General features: G+C 42.0%; 1 protein-coding gene across 10 annotated transcripts; it reads left to right on the top strand.

Moving 5' to 3' along the window:
• The first annotated feature begins 916 nt into the window (after nucleotides 1-916).
• RABGEF1 (RAB guanine nucleotide exchange factor 1) lies at nucleotides 917-25,922 on the top strand. Of its 10 annotated transcripts, none has more exons than XM_035342907.1 (11): nucleotides 917-1,141; nucleotides 10,989-11,174; nucleotides 13,535-13,701; nucleotides 14,623-14,739; nucleotides 16,818-16,838; nucleotides 17,754-17,923; nucleotides 19,509-19,590; nucleotides 20,416-20,548; nucleotides 20,956-21,047; nucleotides 21,429-21,685; nucleotides 22,616-25,922. In XM_035342907.1, exons 1-11 carry the CDS (start codon nucleotides 1,032-1,034, stop codon nucleotides 23,012-23,014), a joined length of 1,734 nt encoding a protein of 577 aa, XP_035198798.1. In that variant the 5' UTR covers nucleotides 917-1,031; the 3' UTR covers nucleotides 23,015-25,922. The 10 variants fall into 10 exon arrangements, with proteins under 10 accessions (XP_035198798.1, XP_035198796.1, XP_035198797.1 ...); XM_035342905.1 differs by having other exon boundaries at nucleotides 919-1,141; nucleotides 14,620-14,739; XM_035342906.1 differs by having other exon boundaries at nucleotides 920-1,141; nucleotides 14,620-14,739; nucleotides 17,757-17,923.
• The last annotated feature ends 1,205 nt before the right edge of the window (nucleotides 25,923-27,127 follow it).

Here is a 27,127-nt window from a genome sequence, read left to right on the forward strand (position 1 = left end):
CTTACTCATTTTACTTACACAAACTTAGTATAAATTTACCTATGCTTTCACTGTGAGTTTTATAAATGGATTTTGTTTTGCTAAATTGTATGTCTCTAAGCATTGTAACCCTTTATGCCTTTGAAAATCCAGTCTAGATGCTAATGATTAGAGTTTGGAATTATCTCCAAATGCGTTTTATTTTATGTAAATAGAGGTGTGAAGTTTAATTTTGTGGGTACTGTCATATTTTTTTTTACTACACTTGGTTTTTGGTTCAGGTAATATATTTTAAATAAAAACCAGGCTAGAGAAAGAAGACAAATGTTGGTGTTGTGCAATAAAAGTGAATTATACTGAAAACTGTTGGAATCTGGCTAACCTGGTCTGCAGCTCCTGCGCTCCCCCTTTTTGCATTCTGTGATTTGAGTTTGCCTTGCATGACTGCAAATGATAATTAAGACAGCAGCCTCCCTCCCAAGCTTTTCTTAATGGCACCAGCCAGTAACTTGTTCATCAGCACTTCCTTAACAGATGGCACTTATGCAGTCTGCTGGCTGCCTGGGGAGTCTGACTGGTATGAGATAATTTGAGTTCTACTTCCTTCCTGACGTACCCACCCATTCGTGTGAGACAGTGCAGAGAAGGTCCAAGTAGCCATTCTTACTTGTGCCATGCTCTGAAAGAAAGTTAAGTTCCTGGATTTGCTTGGCTGGCTGCGTTCAGAAGTGTTCTCCCTCTGTTTCTGAAGTAACTGAGCTGCCCTTTTTGTTGCTGCCTGCTTGTCCTTCCGAGGTGAGACCTGCTTTCGCAACTGAATGTCTGCTGAATGCTGCTGTGGGGAACACGCCAAGTGACAGCACTGAGTGAACGAGAAGGGAAAGAGGAATAAGTTTTAAATAGCAGCAGCTATTTCTCTTCCTGCTGCAGTCAGCATAAGTGCACACCCCATGGCATTCGTGGGAGCAGCCTGAGCTGGAAAATGGCAGAGTTCTGATTCAAAAGCAAGGTGGCTGTCAGGCGTTGGTTTGCTGTGTCTGAGAGGAGAAGGGATGGCAATGCACGGCGCAAAGGAAGGAGCACAAGAGGAGAATTTGAGGAGGATGTTGGAGCCCCGCAAGGACGCGACCCTATTCCTAGCTCCAGCTCGTGTGGGACACAGGTGCTGTGAACGGTCCCCAAGTGCCACCCGGTGTCTCTGTGTTCGTGCTCACCACTCAGCTAACGATAAAGCATCCGTTCCCTGGACCATGTCTCCCGGCCCTGTGGTGCCTAGGGCTTAGGGCCATGGCTTACTGGGTGACACAGGTGGCAGGGGGACGGTCTGACCTGCTGATCTTGGATTTCTCTGCTACCCTTAACGTGATTCTACGATAAATCCGCACAGCCCTTGGGCTGAGGCAGCTGCTGCTCTCCGAAGGAGCCCACAACACCCCGCCTTTCCCTCCCCGCCCTGCGCCTTCCTCCCAAGAGCTTGCTTCACCATCCTCGCACTGCCTTTCATCCTAAAACCCATCTCTTGCGGATAAGCGAGGCCAAGCTCCGGGGCCTCCTTAGCGGGGCCCAGCCCAGGAAGCGACGTCCCCGCTCTTCCGTGGGCGGCCGCTGCGGGGAGGAGGCGCCGGGCCCGGCCGGGGCCGCTTCGGGCCGAGGGGAGCGGAGCAGCGCGGCGGGACGCGGGGAGGGCCCCGGCAACCGGTGAGACCCAGCTCGGGCCCGCCCGCGGCCCGCCGGGCGGTGAGGGGACCGGGCCCGGCCCGGGGGTCCCCCCCGGTGCTCGTCGGGGCGATGGCACCGGGCTTAGCCGCGGTGTTGAGGGGCACAGGGCCCCACTTCCCTCCGTGTGCGGGTCCTAACGCTCAGCCGCTCCTAGAATCTCTTTTTTCCCCTATTTTCCTTTCCGTGGGTAGGGTTCAATAATCTCTTTTTTTCTTTCCGTGCCTGCGGTTCGGTAGTTTGGGAGGAAGGCGTCGCTGGTAACTTTGCAGCTCGGCCCCCTCCGCCTGTTCCCCTTTTTCCTTGTGGATCGAGGGGGTTTGACTCTGCTTGTAAGTAGCACTGCTCTGGGTTGTCTTCTTTTAAAACAAAATCTGTTCAAGTCAAGCCAAGCGGAGTTTGCAGTAGTCAACAGATCCCAAGCGGCACATTTCAGGTGCTTCTGTGGGTGTCTGTCGCTGTACGAGCACCTTGGGTAGTGTCCAAGTCATCTCCTTGAAGCAGGGAGTGTCCGTATTGTCCAAAGGGTGTGAAACAGTAGAAGACGAAATATTGGAGGACAAAACAGTGGAAGACGAAACACTGGAAGACGAAATACTGGAAGATGATTGACAAGCCTGAAGTAACAAAAGTGCTCACGGGGTGTGGTTTGATTCTGTCTTATTAATGTTGCTGGGCTGCCCTTGTCTGGCTGGGTGCTGTCACCAGTGTGACGGGCGCTGAGTCAGCTGGGCGGGTTGGAGGCAAAACCAGCCCGCTCCTTCGGGCTGAGTGGGGCCCTGGCCTGGGACGGTTTTGGGAGAAGTTTTGGGAGAAGGGTGCGTTACGGTGGTTGTGCTTTACAGCTGGTACTGACGAGGTCCGCTGTACCGGTCTGCTTGGCTCTCATAGTCGTGAAATTCTTCTTGAAGTGGTGCTTTGTGCTGGCAGCACCTTATGTCAGTACCTGGGGCTGTGTCCTGAGCACCTCCTGGTCTTCTGGAGCTACCTGAGACTCCTTCCAGGCAGCTGGAGTTGAGCCTGATGATTGATGGCATGGAAGGAGAGAGCTTTTGCAGGAACAGTCCTTGCCGCAGGAACCACATGTGTTGGGCTTCTGGACGTGATTACACCATTGATTTTTTTTACAGGGAGAGGATTAGGAAGAGAATTGTAGCTCAAATGGGTGTTTTGCTGACCAAAAAAACCCTCAAACAACACACAATGGAAGAATAGGAATATAAAGCTATTTATACTAATTCCTAAGATCACTTTACACCACAGACAACAAGCACATGAGATGCCTTGAAATATTTTGTAGAGGGTGTAGTGAGCTTACTTCTTAATCTGTACCCAGGTGAGTGTGGTTGATGTTGGCAGAATACACAATGCATGTAGAAGCTGCTGGCTGCTACCTCTGAGGAGATTTTAGAAGTTCTAGCTAATCCTCTTCTTAACTGAATTCCAATTCAAACTGTACAAGACGATTTTTGGATGTTTCTTGTGATTTCATTTAGAAGTGCAGGTGTGAGCCACATGTAGGTGGGGAGACACAGGCTGTTAATTCATCAGTCCGCGCTACTCCTGGCAGAGCGGTCGTTGCTGTGGGCGGTAGTTAAGAATATGATGTGGACAAATAAAATTGTAGCCTGAAGTCTGTATTGGAGGGGGAGCCTGGAGTCTGTATTGTTGGAGGGGGAAAACGCTTTGTCCAGTCTTCAGATAGTGAACTAACTTTCAGATTGTGAGCTCTGTGGGTAGAGTGTTGGAGCCTCCTGACCATTAGGCTCCAGACATTTTAAGCAGTGGTTGCAATTTCCCCTGCCAAATTACAGTACAAGACTGTATGGTTGTTTTCAGGTTGAGCTCTTTGTCTGTAATCAGAGTTAACAACTATTTCTTTTCATTAGTCAGCAACCTCTGCTCTGTATACCAGGAAGCAAATGTTATCGCTGAAGTTTCTTAATTGCAAGAAAGATGAACACTAAATTTGTCAAGACTCATGAGATCTCTTCTGCAAAGAGAGCTCCTGTATTTCTTTCCTAACTCTTAGCTTGTCTCTTTCCTAACTCTTAGCTTGTCTAATGGCTTTTGTATTTTCTGTTGGTGAGTCTCTTAGATCGTACTTGCCCCACCCTTTCCTTTGGAGGAAACCAGCTCATGTTTAATTAGCTTTCTGTTAATTACACACTTGAATGTTTAAGGTTACACATGAGTCATGACTGTTTCAACACTTACCTGGCTCTGAAGAGCTTTGTGGCAGTTGGGTCGATGGGTGTTCTTTGCGTTAAATACTTGGCTGATGGAAGAGAGTAGGATGGCTCTCTGGTTAATTGGCAAGTTGGTGTTTCAGGGTGTTTGCTTTCAGATATTTCACTTAAAAGAATCACCTGCTTCTTCAGATACCAGTGCTGGTAGTGTTTTGTACCCGTTAGCTAGAAAAGATGCTTTATTTGGCTTTTAAGATAAGGCAATTTATCCGTTTATGATCACTTTCATTTGAGATGCTGTAGTAGCTTCTAAGATCGATGTGTTATTTTTCCACAGCCCAAATGCCCAGTTGTTAGAGACCTTAGCCCAGTCCCTCCCCCTCTGTTTCGATGTGTTTCGTAGCTTTCATTGTAAGCTTATTTTCAGGGACTGAGCTTCCATCCAGCTTCAGGTGGGACTCGCTCCTGTCTTTATTAGATGGGCAGTACAGTGCTGTTCAGCCACCGGCGAACGCAAGCCAGCAGCCTTCAAGAATTGTGCATTTGGAGACTTCCCCAGCTTTGCTGCTTCTTCTGCTCTAAAATCCTGTGACTGGGGTGGCCATTAATGACCAGGTGGTTTCAGTGGGTGATGCTGTATCAGCCATGCAGAGAACGCTCTTTGGAGCACTTGCATGTTTTTTTAATGAGAAGAATTACTACGAGTTGTTCACTAAGTTGTCTGAAGGCTTAAACTTGGAGAGCCAAATGGCATTTGCTTCAGTCCAGGGGAAAGACGGGTGTAGATCGTCGCTATGAGATGTGCCAAGGGGTTTTTTGAGAAGAGTTGATTTTAAGAAACAGAGTAAAGTGATAGAAAAGACTGAGGAGGGGTTCAGATGTCAGGAGACAGTGTAGTGGGTTATTCTTTTTTAATGTTCACATTTTGCTACAAAGAGCAGCAGACTAAAATAGGCTATGTACAAACCCAAGGCAGTCTCATACTTCGTGTCAGACTGCCTGAGTCTGTTGTGCGAGGTCTTTTCCTGTTTACAGATGTATTTTAATGAACTTTGGTACCAAAATTGAAAGTTGCTTACAGAGCACTTGTACAAAGCCACTGCTTTTATTTGCAGGGTTTGCATGCAGTTCTTTAGGAGCTGTGTTTCGTAGCCTGTAGTAATTACATGTTGTCTTGCAATTGCATCTTAATAAAGGCACCTGTAGGTTGAGACCCCCTCATGAGAAGTGAGCCTTTTCAACCAGCTCCCCCATCAGAGGTGACCTAAGCAATCCAGGACTAATAAATAGTGTATGAATAAGTCAATATCTTGTCCTTCTGGCAGTGATGCAGTCTGCATGGACAATAAAGGTATCTGCTTGCCTCCTGAGGCTCTGGGAATTAAGGTAGGTACACATTAGAAAGGAAGAAGAAAAACAAGGCAGTGGTGGCAGAACTAAAGATAAATCCTTGCTGCTTCCAAACTTTATTGCACGAACAGTGCTTTTCCTAAAGCCAAAGCTATGCCTGCAGCCTCTGTAAACCCCAAAGTGCTCTGAAAATTCTCTTAGGTTGGTTGCTGAAAAGAACGTGTTACGTAAGCACAGTCTTTCATGTGTGTATTAAATCAGTTCTTGGTGACAGGTCCTATTTGGATGAAAGGTGCCCCTTCTTTGTTTTACAGCAAGGCTAGGAATGTGCTCGCTCTTTGCTGTCAGTTTGATGCCTGCTCTAAGACGTGTGCTATGAATTTTTCCAGCTATTTTGTAACCTGCTCTGTGTAGAATACTGGGTTACAGCCTCTCGCTGTTGAGAGCCGTGAGCCTGACGTGGAAGGTGCAGCGTCGTGGAGCACTGCTTGCTGCTACTTCCATGCCCTCTACAGCACACTGGAAAGATGGCCTGAGGATTTATGGCCTTATAATTGACAGAGAGCGTGCTTTTGGGGGATGTAAAAGGTAGGATTGTCTGATGTAACTGGCCTAGAATCAAGGCAGCGTGTGATTATCAAGTGCCTGCTCTCTTCTTATCCTGTAGCTTGAGTTGGGAAGCAGCTGATGGGAAGGTTGTGTGTGTGGTCACGTGGGGGTGCAATGGCAGATCATCAGAGAAATGAGGTGGAATAACACCTGGCTGCATAATTCAGTGCCGGCGCAGCCTGGTTCCTTCTGCATCAGTCGTTTTACACAGCAGCAAGCCGGACACCGGTGGACCCTTGAGAGGTGTAAGGTGAGCTGTGAGCGAGGTGCTGTGCTTTGCTGGCTGTCGTAGCTTGCGTTCGGGTGCTTGTAGGTATTTCCCAGCCTGTGTAGGTTGTAGATTGCAGGTGGTAAATGTTGCCTAAAGACAAAACACTTTGATGGAATCCCTTTGTAGGTATCCGTAGTGCTTCCCATGAGAGACTTGGGCTCCTGAGGCCTGAAACTGAAATTCCTTGGAGGTTGGAGTGTGTTTTATTGAGCACCCACACTCAATGAGTAGCATTGTGCTTTGGGTCAACAGCAAAAATTTGTTAAAACAACAACACAAAGCCCCCTTCCAAACAGCCTTGATGCTTTGGTCCTTTCTCTCCTGTGGTACTTGTACCAAAGGATGTTTCCTGTGTCATGCTCGTCCTGTGTCTGCCTAAGTAAATCTTCATAGATAGACTGAGCTGTGTGACTCAGGGAAAGTGATGTGGCTGTAGGCCAGCAGCATGTTGCAGAAGAGTTGGTTTTTCTGGTTTTGGCTCGCGTGTCTGCAGTAACCGAATCCCTGTATTGTTTCCCCAGACGTTTGCAGTTGCAGCTATGACAAAGTCACAGAGAAACTGCTGGGCAAACAGCTGGCTTATCCCCCGTGAATGATGTGTTTCCATTTTCTGAAGAAAGCTGTGGTTTTCTGGATATTCTTTTGGATGACAAACTTGGCAGGAAGCACTCAGGGGTGCGAGGAAGTGCTGAGAAACCTCCGAGCTGGTATCGCACGCCTCTCAGAATACTTGCTCTAAGTATATGAGCGCTCAAAGTACTACTGAATAAAAGGAAAAAAAAATAAATGGGCTTAGGAATAATAATATAAAACTGTGTTGATGGGAAGATGTGTAAGTTTTAGAATGAATTGCATTAAAGGAAGTAAAAAGCTGTTTCTGAATTAAACCGTACCACCTTCTTATGGACTGGGCACTCTAACAAAAGTAAGTATTCTAAGATGCTTAGAGAAAGCTGTGCAAGGAGAGCTGACCTTTCCCATCTCCCTTTCAGACCTTTGATGTGCAAATCTTCGATACATCCATCGAGGCTCGTGGTATGTGGTTCATCCACCAGCGGTGTGCGAGGGTCCGGGTGTTGGGCACGTGTCCGGCGACCCCCTCGGGCACATGCGGTCCTGGTGGGGGGAGTTCAAAGGCCGTGGGCATGGGGAGCAGCTGGGCGTTTCTCCATTTTCCATGTCAGAGGAAAACGGAAGGGCAGAAGCTTTTACTTGCAAATAAGGAACAAGGGGAAAATGATTTTACAGACTTTTTTTTTTAACTTCTCAGAGAGGTGATGCTAATTAACATAGGAACCTTCAAGGGGTCTAGTGCCAGTACAGAACCTCTACAGAAAATTCTCTGGCATGGTATTTATGAGACAATCTGTAAGAAAGTGTCACTTCTGCTTTCCCTGACTACGTTCACAGCTGAGCAATTTGCATTTTTTGAGCAAAGCAGCTTGTGAGTACAAACAAGCCATTTACACACGTGTCTGCTCCTGGGAGGGAGGTGCTGTGCTTCTTGCAGCTGTTGAAAAGTGTTTTATTTGGGCTGCAGGAGCTGCTGCAAGGATGCTTGGCGCAGGGCACCTCTCCAGATCGGGTAACTTTAGCTATCATCTTCTGGTCCTTTGATCCTTCTTGATTATCAGCATTATTAATAGAGGTTTGTTACCTTCCTTGCTGTTGTTTTTGTGACCTCTCAGCGGTCTGGCAGCACGGAGCTGCTCAGAAATGCCTCCCCCCCGACTCGAGAACTCCACATTTGTTTTTTCTTCTGGGTTATGAACTGAGCTTTGGACAGTTGATACATTTGGGCTGTGAATGCAAATAAAAGGTCTGACCATGCAAATCCATCGAGGAGCTGGTCTTGGGATAAAGAATGATACACCTTTAGTTGGAGGAGGAGGGAGAGAAGGGAACAGAGAAAGGAGAAAGAGCATTTGGGGTCCTGAGAAGCTCCAACAAAACGCTTTTAGGAATGGCAGATCAGTCATTTGCAGGAAAGCTGACCTGGGGTGGATTGCTTGTATTCAGTTTAAACTCGTTGGGGTCAGTTTATTAAAATGGAAATGCTGCCACGCAAAACATGGCTGTGAACCCTTTCTGTCTTTAAAGGAAAAAGCCACGGCTCTGAGTGCAGCATGTGATTTCTGCACATCGATTCAGCGTGACCTCCTTTGTCCTGCCTCCCAGCCTGATGTAACTGCAACTGAAAGTACTTGAGGGCAAGAAAAAGAACAGCTTGTTTTCTAGTGGCTTGGCTTCGCAGCTCCTTGCAAACCTCTCCAGAAAGCCTGCAAAAAACCCGAATCTCGTTACCAAGAGACCCGCTCTGCTCCCTCCCATGCAAGCTGCTGAGCTGTGTCACTGAGCAGAACCCAATTTTTTGTTCTGGTGGGGTCAGCAGGATGCCGGAGGTGGTTGTGACACCAGTACGTGGATGAAGCCCACGTGGATATTGAAAGCTAACGTGTGTGTGTCGGTGGAGGGACAGTGAAAGTGCCGAAGTGGCACAGAAACCAGGGTATGCTGCTGAGCTGTCAGCAAGCCAGGTGTCGGTGTGGGGCTTAGGCAAGAAGATTTCGTTCCAGCCCTTTCGTTTTCCAGAAATCCAAGTGCCCGAAGCACAGTGCTTTTCGTTAAGTACAGCAAACACCTCAGTCATGGCATCGGGTGACAGAATCCAGTTGCAAAACTGTCGTGACTTTGTCCCTTTTAGTGGGTGATAGGATCAGAGAGAGCGTTTCCTTGCATGATAGAGATCAGCGTAAAATTTCTGTGAACTTCATGTTATGAAAATATTTTTATCTGCCATGTCTTTATAGCTCTCTGGCATTTACAACTGAGACATCCAGGCTCGTCAGCCTTGCCATGAGTATGGAAAACTGTATGCAGTGGGTTTTTACCTCGGGCATCTGCAAGAGAAGGCTTTAATCAAAATGCTGCTGCAGCTTCTGTTTTGGGAAGCAGCCTGTAACCCGCAGGTCAGGACCGATTGTGGAAATTGCAATCCTTCACTTCCCTGTTCTTTTTCAAAATTTTTTTACAAAGGCCGTACGTGGCACTCTGAGAAGGGGCTGTGCTGCCAGATACTAACAACGTGCAGTTCCCATCCCGTTATTCCATTTAGCTTCAGGTTGTGCCACTGACAAAAACTTGGTTTCTAATTTCTGGTGCCTGATAGACCGTCAGTCCGCAGTTCTGTGCGCCGTCGTCAACATCAACACCTTATCTGAGGAATCAGAAAATGAAGGTAGTATAGAAACAAAGATCTTCTGGAAGGCAATGAGGGAAGTAAAGCTCTAATACTTAAATTGTAGAGTTTTTCTCACCCAGGTCTCTACAACAAAACTATTTTTAAGGTTATTTTTAGGAACTCATTACTTTTTTCAAAGAGAAAGACGTTAGAGGAGGAAGCCTTAATACTTACGTAGATGAGATGGAATATTTAATTTGTTCCTCCCTCGGAGAAAATCATACGTTAAAATACCTTGTTTAGATTAATGGGGAATGTTTAACGTTAGTTGATCATGTAGGATTCAGCATGGAATAAAAGTGCTGTCGTAGAGTGGAGAACTGTCCTTGGCAGTGACGGTTTTGCATCTCGCTGCTGTCCTCGTTGTTGAATGGCCCAGGGAAGGACCTGGGGCCCTTTCCAAGGCTGTAAAGCAGCCGAGCTCCCAGGGGTGAGTGACCTTTGCTGGGCAGAAATGCCAAAAAGCAGAGGGCTGCGTCCTTCTAGCGTATGGCCTTCAGGGTCATTAGGACTCTTGGGGATAAACGAGATTATTCCAACAGGTACTGATGTTCGTCATTTTAAGGAGATGACTTTTCACCTTGCTTTTCACACATGGCACCTGAAGGAACACGGAGCTCACCTTCCCTTGGTGACAGCACGAGGGGAGGAGGTCCCAGGGACGCCTTTGCTAGTGAACGCAGGAGCAAGAACCTGACCTGCTGAGATGCTGCCTCAGCTTACGCGAAGAGCACTGCAGGGGATCCAGGGGTGAAAAGGGGCTGAGTTCAGGGCCAGACCTGCCCTCCTGCACCCCACTTTGTTCAATCTAGTGCCTGTGTACGGTGGCAGCCCAATCCTGGTGCCGTTGTCTTCATATGCACACCTGAAACTTGCAGGTGACCTTGCAGGGCTGTTATCCTAAAATGAACCCAGCATTTACGACTGGAACCAAGTAGCTGAAATGCCCTTGGGAGCAAGCTGGCATGTGGGATGTCTTCTGTTGAGTGAAAAAAGAAAGGGGAGGGTGGTGCAAAACCAGTATTTTTGTTGTGGTCACTGTGTGAATTCTGTAGGGCTGGGTAGAGATGCATAACCCTGCAGTAACTTGAGCGCTGAATGAAATGGAGATGCACCTCATCCACGTTACCATACCCTGCTGGGATCCTTCCCTGTGCTCTGAAGACACGTCCTGTGGAGCCAAAGGTGCCTTCGCTGACCTCGCACCACTTTTGCTCTTTGTGCAAACAGCCTGGGTGCACAGCTATTTACACTTTGCCTCACCGAGTCCTCTTTGGAGTCCTGCTTTGGCAGCTCTCTGTTTCTTCTCTCCCCGGCTGCTTTGTCCCTGTGTGGCTGTCAGAACAGCGTGCGGGTGAGCTCAGAGACGCGTGCCGTCGCCGGACGGCTGGCAGTGCTGGGCTGCTCTCCCGGCCAGCTGCCGAGCGCTGTTTACAGGTCACAGCCATGCAAATGTATGCTAACGCTGCGGCTGTGTGCTTATGTAACTGCCCTTCCTCCTTTGGAATTTACCGTGTTACTATGGGACTGACTGTTCGATAATTAAAGCAGGTGACTGCTTTCTAAGCGACAGGCCTTCAAACAGCGGGCTGTTGTCAGGTTTCTGTCTTTTAACCCTTTTCTCTTTAAACAGGAAGAAAATGAACCTGAAATCTGAACGCAGAGGAATTCACGTTGATCAGTCGGAGCTCCTGTGCAAGAAGGGATGTGGTTACTATGGCAATCCTGCTTGGCAGGGCTTTTGCTCCAAGTGCTGGAGAGAGGAATACCATAAGGCCAGGCAGAAACAGATTCAAGAGGATTGGGAGCTGGCAGAGCGGTAAATAGCCCTCTTTATGCCTTCGTCTTTCACAGTAGGCTGACTCTACTAAATACTATTCCTGTCTCATGTTTTCTAGTCCTACTTGGCTCAGTTTCATCATCAGTGCTCAAATTTGACCTTTCCAGAACGAATTAAAGTTGTCTTTTTGATGCAAAAAATAATTTTCATGAAATTCTGATTTCAGAAGTTTCAAAAGAAAGCCTGAAGTAACAAATGTAAACAGCCCCCCAACCTCTCAACAAATACTTTGACCTATTTGCATACTGAAATCTGTAATTCTGACTAGCAGTTGGAAGGGTGAAAGTGACAAATTTGATTAAAATACTTCTGCCTCTGGAGATGGCAGTTATGTGTCTTGAATACAGCCCGCACGGTGGTTTTATGTTTCAGCTACTGCTTAAAAAACTAATTTTAGTCTCAGCCGTGGTCATTCAACAGACTGCAGGGTTAAACCCAAAGGCATCAAAGCCTTAGCTTTAAAAACTGAAGCAATTTTTCTAAGCATGTATTTTCTGCAAAACAGTTTAGTTTTTCTAGTGTGATAAATATCTGACTCTGAAACTGGGAATTGAGAGAAATCTATGCTTGACTGAGAAAGTTAGAGCAGCCACAGCTGCTTTTTGTTGGTTTTGGGTAGAAAGCAAAAACACCTACTACCTGAGAAACTGGAAAGCATCCGCTTGCACCACAACTGTCCTTTGTGCCACTTCCAGCTGTAAGTTATGTGATACCCACTCAGAATTAAATGCTTCAAGGCTGCACGAGTTGCTGAGATGAGGCTGCATGTAACTCTTAAGAGCCAGTTGACTTGAGCTGGTCAAGATGTTTGTTTACCTGGACAGATTCTTTATGTATGCTTACCCTAATGTATTAGTGGTACATGCTGGAACTCTAGGAAAAAAGTACAAAAGCCTGAGAAACGTGTCTGCATTTGAGTTTGGAACCCTTTGGTGAACTGGAGTTACCTAGTAATAAGTTAACCAAGGTCATTTAGAAAAAACACCACGACGTGCAGTGTTCGTGTCAGCCTGCCTGTAGAAGGTGACGTCTGTGGAAGCTCTCTGGGTTTGAGTCCAATCTTATGATCTGGAAGCCTGGGTTTCCCGACATCTAATTATCCCAGACCCTTTTACTTTAAGCCTTGCAGTAGTGTGGGTTGTTGTTGTTGTTTGTTTTGGTAGCCTAATCAGAAGGTAGCAGGTAAACTGTTGAGTACAGCACGGGATGTGTCTTTTTTTTTCGTGTCATAAATTTGGCTTAAGAATTTTATTATTACCGGAGTGATAATATTATTACTGGAGTAACTACTATGTGCAGTAAAAATGGGCGTTTCAGAAATTCTTTAACTTCAGCAGGGAGACCATAAAGGAACAGGTAAGCTGTGATTGTTTGCTGCAGTGAACAGACAGGCTTTACAGCAGGGATGAGACAATTCCTGCCTTGAGATTACAGCATGCAAGATCACTATGGGCCATCCTGAGCTAGGGGAGAGCTTAAAGTTGCTCAACCTTTTAGCAGCCTGAAGAGCAATATAATTTAACCCATTTTAATTCTGCATAAGGAGAATAGTAACCACTGAAGGATTAGTATGTCCCTCCTATCTCTTGTATGTTAAAAGGGGATCAGTCTTTGCAAAGCACCGTTAGTGTTGCAGGGAAGTGGTCTGCCTCATTCATTCAAGCAAGCATATGTATTTCCATGACTTTGAAAACAAGTTATGACAGCTATGATCTGTTCCCCAGAATAATTTTAAGATTGTGATGGGGTATGTCACTTGCTCAGTTGTGTGCCATGGTTTTTTATCTTCAGTAAGATAATAAAGGAAGATGAGTGACTCTGAATGGAAAGATATGGTAACGGCTGATAAGAACAGAGGGGTTGTCTTGAGATAGCCAAGGCATATTTGGCGTTGAAGGGGACTGTATGTCAGTTGATGAAGACATCTCAAAATAGAAAGTGGTTCTGGTGATGTGCAGTGAAACCCCGATGACGAGGACCTGGGCAGGAAGTGGACTATAGGAAATGCTCCCATAAAGGTGCAGGGAAAGACTACCTCTGTGGGATTCAGGGTTGTGACACGTAGGGAAAGTGATTGTTGTTATACTTTGGTAATGTCAAAAGGGAGGAGACTGTTTTATCTTCCCTGGCTATCTTAAGTCTTTCCTCTCTTTCCCCGTTGCAACATGGGAAGAGTGGATTTAATGTAGTGAAGGGATGTGTGAGAGGAAGCTCGAAATGAAGGTGGACATAGAGGAGAATTGGAATGTCAAAGGAGTGAGTAATTTATTGCACAGGAAATTAACTTATTTGTGCTCGCATTAATCAGTTAAATGAGACTTTTATCTTTCTAATCTTAGGCTTCAGCGTGAGGAAGAAGAAGCATATGCCAGTAGTCAGAGTACCCAAGGAGCGCAGTCCCTGACCTTTTCAAAATTTGAGGAGAAGAAAACCAATGAGAAAACACGAAAGGTCACGACTGTGAAGAAGTTCTTCACTGCTTCCTCCAGAGCAGGAGCTAAGAAGGGTAACTTTTCCACTTAGTTTTTAATGGTTCTGTACAATACGTTAAGAAGTATTTTTGACAGATATATTGATCTGCAAGGCAGGGTAATGCTCTGTGACTTGACTTGAAAAAGTTGGAGTAATGGTGCTTCTTGAGAGCAGCTTCTGTATACGAAGTCTCACTGAAAACACACAAAAATGAGAGCTTTTAGGTGTTGCTGAACGGCACTGCTGAGTGTGAGACACATTTGTGCTTGTGTGACACACATTTGTGCTAGACTCATGAGTCAACCATTGTGTGATACTGTGGTTTAGAATGTGAACTTGAACTCTTCCTGAAGAAAATGGGAGACAAGGTACTGACTGTCAGTCATTTCCAACAAGCTGGTATGTCTAAATGCAATGGAAATGCTGATTCCAGGTATCAGGTGATGCTGCCATAATTTATCGCTTCAGCAGCTCTAACAGGAAAATTTGAAAGTGTAAACATGGTGCCTTTAAATGAAAATAAATGTGAAAGGAACCTTATAGTATTTACGTGTATGTGGGTTGTGAATATCAAGTTTGTTCTGGATCAGGTGTACAAGTAAGAATGATTAATGACTCTGATGCCTTTGCATGGCAATAACTCACATGGGTGAAAATTGTAAACCACTAGACTGGAGGAGGAATTCCAGAAGAAAAATCAGCATTAATGTATTTTAGCCTTATAGGTGATGCATTTCTTGAATAAGAATTTTTAAGTAAGTCTCTATTTCATCTTAGAATTTGTCTTGGTGTATAAGCAACAGATGGCTAAATGAGGCATTCAGCGATGTATGAAAACCATTTTTTACGTTCATTCTTCACACTTCCCATATTTTCTTTTTTTATCCCATTCGTCATCTCTCCTGACATGCTCCTGCTCTTGGTGTCTTGCTTGCTTTTGCATTTATTTCAGCAGCTCAAGAGAAAATCGTTAAGCAAGGACATCTTGGGAGGGAGCGAAATGCTGATAACATTCTCAGGGATTTGAAGGAAATTTTTACTCCCTCCTGGGAACTGGCTTCCCCTACTGAAGGTAATGCAGCACAGCTTGAGCAAGCTGTCTGCTTGGTTTTAGTAAGCTTACTCTTTAGTTGGGCTTTGCAAAATACAAACTAGGGTTGTGCCAGTTATAACCTGTGCTGTTGAGTGTAATGATGACTGAAAGAAATAAAAAAGCAAGTCTAGAATTCTGAAGGGAAATTGAATCTCTAAACCAATTGTTAGCTTTTTGGTAGGGACAGTACAGGAATAAAGTTGAAGCTTCTTTCTGTTCTACCTTAGCTTGTCATCTGAAGGATTATGCAGTTCCAAAAAACTTACCACAGTTTGTAAGAAGTATCTGGATCTTGTGCTGCTTCATGCGTTTATCAAAAAATAATTCCAGGTTGCAATTATAAAACTGATTATAAGCTGAAATTACTTCAATTTAAGAGTTCACGCTTCAAGAACTTTTACATCTTCAAAACATCTCCGGATGTTTGTTATATTAAGAAGACAATTTCATATCAAGAGAAGACATACTGGTTTTATTTAAACCCAAAAGACACCAAAACCCCTGATGCAAACAGCTTTAGGATCTTATCCTATGCTGTTTGCAATTCTGACACGGTCTCCTTACTAAAGAAATTTGCAGATGTTCCATGTCATTATTTCACAAATTATACGAAGAGTATGAATGCATGTGCGTAGCAGAGCTAACAATAGGGCTTACATTGTAGTCTTTGCTTGGACTGAGATCCACGACCATGGCACAACCATAGTGACTCACTGGAGTGCTAATGTTCTGCTGTGACAACTAGAGTAGAATGCCTTGAGAACGATTTTAATATGGATACTGCTTTATCAAAGATGATCCTTTCTTAATTCTTCCTGTACTTTTAATTTTAGCATATCTCCTCTAGTAGGTTCTCTTCTTCAAATGGAATTGCTTTCCTGTAATCAGCTTCTTTGTAGTTAGACTTGATTCTTTTAGAGCACGTGATAGAGCTGAAAACATTTCATTGCTGAAGCTACATTTGTTCCTGCAGACTTTAATGCTCAGTGAATAGTGTACAGATTCATTTTCCTTAAATCAGGATTTCAACACAAAAATCAGTGAAGTTGCTGAGTTTAAGTGACTACCTGATGTTCTTGGTGTGACTCAAGCCACAACATTCTAACATTCAGTTAATACCTACATTAGCAGCAAACTTGCATCAGTTGTCTGTTCCTCTCTAGTATCTAAAATCTGTTTTAAACCTGCAACTAAAAAGTTCATATCCATACTCATTGAGCTTAAACAGCATAATGCAATTAGTTATTTTTATGATATAAGGAGGTCAATGTTGAAATTTACAAATAAATACATCTTGAGTAGTTTTAGAAATAAAACCACTGATTTGGGGGGAAAACAAAACTTATAATTCTACCCTTTCAAATGTTGTCCTGCCTTCTTTGTTTTATTATTTTGAAATGATGCTCCCTACTTATTATGTAATACTAAATGTGACAAAAGTCAACAGTAATTCTTGCCCCTTCAGCTTGAATGCTGTGCTTGTGCTGTACTTGTGCTTTGAATCTTAGGTGTAAAGAAGACTGAAGGAAATCCCTTCTGAAAGTGTTCTAGTATAACTAGAACAGAGGTCGATTTGCACTTTTTATTACTACAGTTGGAACTGTACATTCTTACAACTTAAATAGCGTAAATGGTCTAATGGTACCAAATCATTATCCAGAGAAGGTTATGCTGAAGCCTAGCGGCATTAACAAGCCTTGTGCTTTGGTCAAATGACCTGTTTGTGTTAGTCACTGGATCACAGAGCTTTGAATTCACTATAGTGCTGTATCTCTTTAAAAACAAATAACAAAAAATGGAAAAAATAAAAATAAAAGCTACTTTGAGTCCAAATTAAACATACCAGCTTAAATATACTAACCCTTTTTTGCTTACTTCAGAGTTTTGCCTGTGTGCGTATTGAAACAAGGAGCTCTTGTGCATGTTAGTGTTTTCAGATTGCAAGATATGTTTGTACCCTTTTGATTTTGAATATTTTCATGTTTTCTGTTTCTTTGCTGCTTGCTTTTCATCATGTTCATGTACATCATCTCTGTTCAATCCTTCATTTTGAACAGTGTTGGCTGGCAAGTTGAAAGGTGGGTGAACTAAACTTTGGTAGGGAAGGTATTGGATCAGTACAGTTCACTTCCAGCGTATATCTTGGGAAATCAGAAGTGCTTGTGGAATAGCCATGTGGTTGCAGTTGTATAAACTTGCATCCAGTGCTGGGTGCAGTCTGTATACCTACCCCCTTCTTGAGGGCCAAGCAGGTTTTTTCTTTAACATATGCAATGCTTCTGCTTTTGCTGAAACACAAATGGCCAAGTTCTCAATTACGCTGCAGGTGTGACCCTGTGGCACCAACTGCCTGGCCAAAGAGGGGCTGCTGTGTTTGCACTAACCTCGTGCTCTTGTTCCTTGTTTTGTGCTGCTGGTGGTGCTCCTGTGACCTTTTCAGTAAGCCAGTGTGAGGAGCTGAAATAATCCAGTTGAAAACCCCTTAAGAAAGACTTGTTTCTGACTAGGATTGCCCTGAGTTACTATTCCCTGAGCTGGTTCATGAGCAAGTTGTATAAATGCTTGTGTTGGTGGAAATGCAGGAGCAGGAATGTAGAAGTGAGGGACAATGGAAATGGGACCACACCATTAGCTTAAGCTGCTGTGGAATCCCATCAGCAAACCTTCATCTCATATGGAAGGATTTTTACCTAGGAATGAAAATGTAAGAAGGCTGAAAGCAAACAAACGTTACAGTAACTTGCTCATATACAAAGGCCGGTAGTATAAATGGGATATGTGGCTCTAAGTGTTTCACTTCTCTAGGAAACAAAGTATTTCACTGTTTTATTTAATAATATCCAACATTTCATTGCTAAAACTTGAGAAATAGACTGCTTTTTCATCTGCAAGATGAGGGGGAAAAAATCTGAAGTATTCTTAAATTCATACAAGCTTCTTAAATTCATACACGAGTGTGAAAAGGCTAATCTGATGTGTCCAAACTTTCCCAGCAGAGATCCAAGAATCCAAGTCTCCCAGCCCTTCTATAAACAGGCAGGCTAGCATCGAGACAGATCGGGTATCCAAAGAATTCATAGAATTTCTCAAGACATATAATAAACCAGGACAAGATATCTATAAGCAATGTAAATTATTTTTGGACACAATGAATCATAAAAGGGTAAGTGATTTGCATGTCTTTTACATAAATTGGGGAAATTGGTGAGAGATGGAAAAAGTGCTGCACTTTTTCCAGCAGTTTTTTATGTAATGTATACAGGAGTTTTCAGCTGGTGTGCTTAGTCAAATGAAGATGAATGTGCTACTGTTCATAGCTTTGCTGCAGCATATGCTGCAAAACTCAAACTCCAGTATCTCAGGTATCTTGAAAGAACTTTCTTTTGCATCCCAAAGAAATCAGTTCTGAAAGATAAAATGTCTGTTGAACAAGCAATCTTTTTGACAAACATGATTTTGGGAAGTAGTACCATATTACATACTCAGTTTTTAGATATCTTAATATCTTTAGATAGATTATCTTTAGATAGATAAAATGGTACAAAGATAGAAAAGGAGGTGTGCAGGTTGATACTATGATACTGCCCTTTGGGGAAAAGGGGTGATGACTACTTTTTTTTATAGGGGACAAGGGATATATTCTATTTCTCAACATAAAAGCTTAATTGCTCTTGAAAGATTAATGTATCTTTAGTGCCATCTATGGTTGAAGTAAGGCAGTATTCAGCACAACTTTTTTCCCCTTCCTTTCCTGTTTAATATGCAGCTGCTCAAATGATATCCTCAAATTGGACTGGAAATTAAAAGGGAGTTCTGATGGAACCATACATGCATTCTACTTTGAAAACATCTTGTTTGTTTGTTTATTTATTTATTTATTTATTTTCTTTTAAAACTGATTCATTTTGAGCATAGAGTTTGTGAAAATAATTATTAGCTACAAACATGAAAGTTGTTCTTAGTTATGTGGTTCCTTGACAGTTTGTGCCAGGCAAAGAAGCCTTTATCAAAACTTAAAATTTGCTACTACGTATAAACCACGTGGAAAATGCAGCACTGCTGCTGTCAGAGCTGAGACTTCATGTTCAGCCTGTTTTGGTTTTGGCTTTAAAGAACACAGAAACTAAGTTCTCTCTCCATCTTTTTTTTTTTTTTTTTTTTTCTTTTTAAGTGATGGCTTTGTGCTGCCATTTAATGGTGAAAAGCGACTTAAGTATAGTTAACTTTAACCCTTCACACATACATTCTGTTCTTCAGTAGCTCAATTAGTTAATGCCCAAAAGACAATGTTATTTCATGAATGATGTGAATATATTCATAGTAAGTGTAGTATTAGAAGTGTTTACTTTATAGAAATTCTTTAAAATTTGTAATTTAAATTCTTGTGTTTTTTTTGTATACTGAATATCATCTTTAAAAACAGGGACAAAACTGGGAACAAGCATTCTACTCAACTGGTCTATATTGTCTTCTCACTGTTACTTGGAGATGTGGATGGGGAAAATGACGTAGCATCTGTCTGGTTCCATTGCTAATACACAGCTGTTCAGCAAAGAACCATAAGTCTTTCATATGTTAAGGAGACAGTCTTGATTTCTCATATTTTTGAATATAATGTAGCCAACATAAACATCTCTGAGGAGGATATATTTGCATTCTTAGACTGTTATTGCAGCTGGACACTTGCCATCAAAGGCATTTTTGCCATTTCTTCCACACATGCACACTTCATCAGTTTTCTGTTGCAGGACTTAAGTATTGAGGAGCAATCTGAATGTGCGCAGGACTTCTATCAAAACATAGCAGAGAAATTACAGACACGCTGGAAAGGTATCGTGTTCTTCTTCCTCATATCTTAGTGCTAAAAAAAGTAATATTTTGAGGATAAGGCTTCTTGCATTTTCAAGTAAAAACAAAGCATTCCTCCCAGCCTTTCAGAAATGGTGTTAACAAATTCCAGTCCCAGTCCCACTGCACTATTCCCAGCAGCACCATTTCTGCAAAGTTTTACAATCTAAATTATTTGTTTTTGCAGGTTTTCTTTAAACTCCCAATTAAGATGGTTCAGGTGTTTTCATTTCCTGTTTTAAATTCAATGTTATTTGTTTAAAACTGAGGTTGAATGTGTAGCCTCAACCCAATTAACAGTATTATTATCATGTTATCACACTGTAATACACAAAAAGCCAATGAGAGGGGAGTGCTTCTGTTGCAGACTGCCTTTCTGTGTCTGGTATGTAAGTGGCACATCTTAAACATACTTAAGGATTTTTTTTAGAGAGGTAAACAGGCACAGAGGACTTTGAGGAGCTTATTGGATTTATTCTCAGACTGTATTTGAAGAAATACTCTTGTAAGCTCCAAATGTCTGAACCTAATTTGAGTGCTAAATGAATGTGCTTCATTGGGAGCCTGTGCATGTACCTACCTTGTACGTCATTACAGAGTTCTTACCATTATATTTTTGCTTCTGCTCTAAAGAGTGAAAATACTCCAAGTATATCAGCTCTTTATCAACTCAAGAATGTTTATGAGACTTGGCTCGAGTCAGTAGTACTGTTTTGGTGACATTAGAACCAAACTATATTAAATCTTCTAAGCAGTCTACGAGTACTATGTTTACTGTATTTTGTGTGGGGAATTTGTACCTTTCAGTGCCCCCTGAAAAAGTTGAAAAAGCAATGGATCAGATCGAAAAGTACATTATGACTCGACAGTATAAATATGTATTTTGTCCTGAAACAACTGATGATGAGAAGAAGGATCTTGCCGTCCAGAAGAGAATCAGGTAAGCCTTTGAAAGAAAAATAGCTGAGTAATGCACAGTCCTGTGAAAGGGCTCTGAGTCAAGCATGTTAAAAGTCTGTTGCTGTGCACAAAAAAAAATGCAGGCTTTTTAAACAAAAAGTTTTAAAAGCATTTTATTTAAGAAATAGAAGTAATGAATAAAATAAATAATGAAAGCTCTACTTCACTAGCAAAATAAATTGGTGTGCTTTTGTTAAGTGAAAGCAAAAAAAAGTAAAATATTTTTTTTTCTGGAAATAGTAAATTACTTCAGTGGAATAAACTGGCTTATAAATGTTCTAGTGCCTCACACAAAGCACTCATTGTGCATTGAATTCAAGAAGTAGCTGGCTTCAAATATCTGAATGTTACTGGCATGGAATGGTTTAATGTTTTTTCTTGTCATAGGGCTTTGCACTGGGTAACTCCACAAATGCTGTGTGTTCCTGTCAATGAAGAAATTCCAGAAGTTTCAGATATGGTTGTAAAAGCGATTACAGGTTTGTGAATGATGAAGTTTACATTTACAGTTTTAAATTTCAAATCTCCTGTTCAGAGAGATTATTCTCTGCTGTCATCAGAAAGTGGTTCAGGCTTTTAGATTTGTAGTAGTCTTTGTCATATTCCCAATATGACAATAATGAGTTTGTCATCTGTGAAGCAGGAATAACTTTACTCTCAGAGAAGTGCTTAGTCTTACCTAACCTTTCTGAGATGCTTGGACTGAACCAAGAAAAGGCTGAATAAGCAGGTACTGTAGTGGAACATCAAGTACCACGGATTAAAAATTGATGCATGTTTTTAGTATTGTGTCCACCTTGTCTTGTTCAGGTGGCTGTTTCATGTGGTTTTAATGATTCGAGAACTTCTCTATCTTGCAGATATTATCGAGATGGATTCAAAGCGTGTGCCTCGTGATAAATTAGCGTGCATCACCAAGTGCAGCAAGCACATCTTTAATGCTATAAAGATCACAAAAAATGAACCAGCTTCTGCTGATGACTTTCTTCCAACACTTATATATATAGTTTTGAAGGGAAACCCACCCCGTCTGCAGTCCAACATCCAGTATATAACACGATTCTGTAATCCAAGCAGGTTAATGACAGGAGAAGATGGCTACTATTTTACCAATCTGGTAAGTACAGGAATAGTGTTGACACTTTATACAACAACATTATCTTTCATTTAGATACAAGAATTTCCAGTAAATGCAAACATGGTATAACACTGTAGAAGGGAAATTAAAACAACTCTTCAGATAGTGCTAAAGGTTATTTAGGGTACAGCAAGCTCTTTTGCTATATATCTCTTCTTTCTTCTCTGCTTTCCAAACCAGTGTGTGTTTTGCTCCTCACAATATGAAATCCTTTATTGCACAGTCTGTTGCGGAGACTTAGGCATATTTTTATTCTGTGAGGGGTAACACTTTCTGTTCCTAAAATCCTGGGCTTGGGCAGTGCAGCTGTTAGAGATGCAGAATTCCCCGTATAAGCCCATGAAAGTTTCCCTAATAAAGGACTGCAGAATTAAGTTATTAATGAGTGGAGGTAAAGAGACTTTAAAGTGTTTGTTTATATTAGAAATATAATTATGAACTTGGCTTCTCTGCGTTTTGTCTCAAAGCAGTTCTTGAGGAAAACATATAGTTGAATGAGATGCTTGGAATGTTAAAAATTCTTTCCAGCAGGAGGAGAGTGTCCATGAGGTAAGATGGGCATCTCAACATTCCTTCTGTAACGAAATGGAGAGAGCATACCATATCTGAGCTGATCAGGTGATTAAATGTTATCGAGCAAGTCAGAATAGTTCAGCTGAAATGGTATCTTCCGGTATCATTCTGAGTTTTTGACTTCTTCAAACTTTGGGGAGGAGGGAGATGCATGTGAACTGTCTGATAGTGCTGGCTTTCTGAAAAGCTTTTTACGAATGATCTGTTGAGACATAAAATAATCAGTTTTTGGTCTAACAGTTTTGCTGATCTAACAGCAGGATTAAAAAAAAAATAGAACACACAAGTTGCAGTCTGTGGCTTATGACGCTTACTTACTCTGTGTTTTGTTCATAGTGCTGCGCTGTGGCCTTCATTGAAAAACTGGATGCTCAGTCTTTGAATCTAAGCCAAGAGGATTTTGATCGTTTTATGACTGGTCAGACATCCCCGAAGAAGCAAGAATCTGACAGCTGGTCACCTGATGTGTGCCTGGGTGTTAAGCAAATGTATAAAAACTTAGATCTCCTGTCTCAGTTGAATGAGAGACAGGAAAGAATTGTCAGTGAAGCCAAGAAGCTTGAGAAAGACCTGATAGATTGGACTGATGGAGTTGCAAAGGAAGTCCAAGATATTGTTGAGAAATATCCATTAGAAATTAAGCCAAAAAATCAAGCCTTAGCAGCTATTGACTCTGAAAATGTGGAAAATGACAAGCTGCCCCCACCACTGCAGCCTCAGGTTTATGCAGGATAATTATCAGTGTTAACTTTGAAGAGTGTCATTATTCTCACCTAGTACTATCCCCTTCTTGGAAGGGAAGTAAATTCAAAGCTAAAAATCAGAGGAGCTTAAATCAGTACATTTTTAAAGGTACATTGTTTTGGTTAGGTGTAATAAATTGTATTTATTTTAGTCAATTAGATTTCTATTAGGCTTTTGTGAAATTTTGAACTGAATTTAAATTTTCTACACAAACAGTGTAATTTTTAAGCAACACTCGTCCATTGACATATTTCCAGAAAGCTTCCTTCTAGGCATGCACTTAAACATTTTTAATAATTAGTTTAACTTAAAGATTTCGAGTTCCAGCAGAAACTTGAAAGATACCAATGTTAGTCTGAATTTATTCTGTAGCTGTAAAGTTGAAATATATATTGTAAAATATGTAAAATTGTAAATAGATTTAAAATCTAATGTCTGGGTTGTGCATGACATCTTGTGTATTAGTGAAAATGATATGGAAGTGTTCACATTAGCACCTTTTGGTTAAATCGCATTGCAGTATAAGGGCGAGAACACTGTTAGCCTTTCAATAAGCTAGATGGTGTAGCTGATGAATCAGAGAGGGTATTCTTGTAATGATTTGAGTTCACACTTGTTAATTGCCATCTGAAACTTGACTTTTTTCATGTAAACGTTCTCTCTTGTTTTGTCAGTATACCTGATAGCCTTCAGTGGTGTGCATCAGTGCTGATAGCACTTCTGAAGAGAATATTGAGCCAGGCTTCAGAAATCGGAGGGAATACGTTTAATAAAAACTGCATAATGTGGAACTAAAGGGGGAGGGAAGGAGGTAATGAAAGAATTGTGCCAAAAGAGGCTTGCTTTTCTGGCATTGCCTAGTAATTTCCATCACTGGGCTAGGTCTTGATTGATTTTTTTAACAATCCTGGTCAATAAATAAGTTCATATAATTGGAGACTGCTTTTTAGCAGAAGTATGAGCCATTGCTCTGAGCAGAAAAGTGCACTTTATTTTCATGAAACATCACTGTTCAGATCTTTAGTGACCGTCTTTAGCAAGAGAAATTACCTTGCTAAAGGATTAAACATTGAGATAAATACAGCTTTATGTCGCTAAAAGTCTAGATCAGTGTATTTCGGGTTAAGTCTAAGAGCTCACTCTGCAAAAAGTAACCTCTTGCAATAGAACTTTTTTATGCCAGTGAAACATTTTTATATCATTTTAAATATCTCAGTTAATCCAGTCTGCCTTGACTTGTTAGTGTACCTGAGATATCTAGCACTGAGCTATTTAGCTTGAACTACAATGTTAAGTTGTTACCATCAAGGAGGAAAGTACCTACCTCTGTTATGTTCCACTGCTTTAAGAATAGATCCTTTAAATTTGCACTGCAATAATTTCAGACCAAAACTGTGTTTTGTTCCTTTTTGTCAGCTATGTACAAACTATGCATTCCTAGTGTTTCAGAGATAACTGGTTACCCAAAATTCCTCTGGTAAGGCAATGAGCTTAGTCAGACGATCACAAGAAATTGGATTATTTAATTTACACATGTGCCACTTGCCTGATTTGCTTAGGATTTGACCAGTGCTTGCAGTAAATAATACTGCAAAGTCTGTCTTTGTTTTATAAACACTAGGTGCTAATTCTGTTATCCAGGTACACAGGTTGGGGGGTGGGGATTAGCTAATTAGCTATTGTATAAATGGCCATGTTTAAATAAACGTGTGTACATTATGCCCTTGTTAATGAGTTCCTAAAAATCTTGTCACTAGGTTTTGTTATGCTGTTAATGATTAATGTGAACATAATTGTGACTGATTCTGGTATCTCTGTGTCTTGGGAGAGAGAATTCTTAGTCATTCAAGTGCAAGTCTAGGTAACAATGTCTTTTTCTTTGCAGAAAGATCATTGTAGTGATTAAGTACTTAAGAATGACTTGCCTGGTGCATTTGTAACTAAAGTATCTCCAATTCATATGCCATCTTGTTATCAAGCCACTGAAGTGGGAGTGTTTTGGCAAACAAATCCTCCAAATCCCTGTAAGGCAGGTAAGATGGATTTCCATATCCCATCTAAGAGTCAGCAAGCAGGAGTAGAGCACTTTGCTCTCAGCCATTGTATAGCCTGGGCAGCAGCAACAACTCTGGGAGCACCTCTCACAGGAACTTGTGTTCTGGTGTTGAGTAACTAGACTGCTGTAAGGCATTGTCAATATTTCATTAGGTGAATTAACTCATCTGTAGGTAAAACAATAAATAGTTTTGCCTAAAAGTAAGGTAGTTCAGTTGCCAGAGTAATAACTGCAGGATCTCTTTCCAGTGTTTAAAATTCAGAGTGGGCAAGCCACTGTGCTGAGTATGCTGAGAAGGTGAAGATGCTGAGCTGGAAGATGCCACGTCAGTTTCGGGCTCACCTGAATACAGATAATGAACTGTCTAGTACACAGTACCAGGTGGGGTTGGTGCTTGATACTGGGCGTCACTAGTACCAGATGCTCTGTTCCCACAGATGAGATTGAGATAAGATATGGTTAGACACTAAGATTTAAAAAAATACAAATCTAAGTTATGAAATAGTAGCTTTAAACAAGTTACTAGTGAACAGGTTGAGTTTAATTGAAATACTGTCTTAAAGTGAATTGGAGTAACAGCTGTTGTGCTTTGGTAAGTCACAGTATCAGATTTTTTTTTATTATTTTTTTCCTAACAGCCCACTGCTAGTTCTGTATTACTGAAAAGGAAGACTGTGCATCTTATTACCAGGAATCAGAATTTCTTGTAAACTACTTTGCATGTGAGCTACCTATTTATTTTGCTGTAGTAAAGAACCTATTTTGGAGTAAGTTCTGGTTAATTAAACTGTACTGTTTCACTTAACGGAGTTATGAAATTAAACTGATTCTTCTACTCAGTTATCAATGTTTACCAATCTTCTGGTATATATATTTTGTGACTGGGCATCTTATGATTCAGGTAGAGAAACACAGACAGAAGCATAGATATTTAACACATAGATATTTAACGTTATTTAAAAAAAAAAAAAAAAAAAAAAAAGTTGTTGGGACATTCCATTTAACAAAGAACTGCACCTTGGAGGCTTTTGCTTTAGTGGCTGCAACGGGACAAACAGGTTTGACGCTTTGTCTTGGTATGCAGTAGGACTGATGGTGTCCTTTTGTATTATCTACAGCCACCATCCTTTTGTTAGACCTGTACAAAACTGGTGTAGTTGTATGAGACTTTTTTTCTTCTTAACTGTCTGAGAGGCTTGTTAAGTATGCACTGGCACTACTACCTCCTGCTTTCCAAAGGCCTCAGTCAAGGAGAAAGAAATGGTCCTTGACTAAGGAGGGAGTTCTGGGATGTCCTTAGGAAAGACACTGTAGTTGTACCACAGCTATTGCAAGTACTTCTGCAAACTTTCCTTCTACCTTGTCCAACTCATGTTTGATTAAGCTGGGTAGGCTCGCAACGTGAAGACCCTGACTGTAAGTTGTGTATGATGCCCAGACGTTCTTGCTCTAAATACTGGGGTTACAGGGGAATGACTGGATAAAACAGCTTCATAGCAGCGGAGGGCTGGAATTGCTGCTACCTCCTATCAGAAGCTAATAGCCCATGGCCTTGTCCCTTCCTGAGCTGCCACACCTGGCTCGTTCTTTTATTGGGAGGTATTGTATGTATTGGGAGGTATTTTATGTATACAGATGGGTATGGTCCCCCCAGCCTTCACTTCTTCGGACAGAGCAATCCCAGCTCCCGGCCCCGTGTCCCCACCAACCCCCGGTGTCACTCCTGGCTGCAAGGCTTCTCCTCCTCTCATGTTAGAAATGTTACTGTTCTGGTTTGTTCTGTCAAGTCAGCTGCTTTAGGATTTTATTTTGAACGCTTTCAGGTAGCGGATGCCTTAAAATGGTTGTGTATCTTTTTTCTTGGAACAATGAGTAGCTGGGAAATGACACCACCACCCTTAAGGGACCTAACGCAAACAGGAGCCGGTGGCAGTTACCTCATAAAATTTCCCTTTTCCAACAGTTTTGTTTTTTTTTTGACCATATTGGACAAGATTCTCCCTCAGGGCCTCCACACCACCCTGAAGCAGACAGCGGGGCGTAAATAG

This window comes from Oxyura jamaicensis, chromosome 19 (assembly GCF_011077185.1).
Source record: "Oxyura jamaicensis isolate SHBP4307 breed ruddy duck chromosome 19, BPBGC_Ojam_1.0, whole genome shotgun sequence".
In the NCBI taxonomy this organism is placed as follows: Eukaryota; Metazoa; Chordata; class Aves; order Anseriformes; family Anatidae; genus Oxyura; species Oxyura jamaicensis.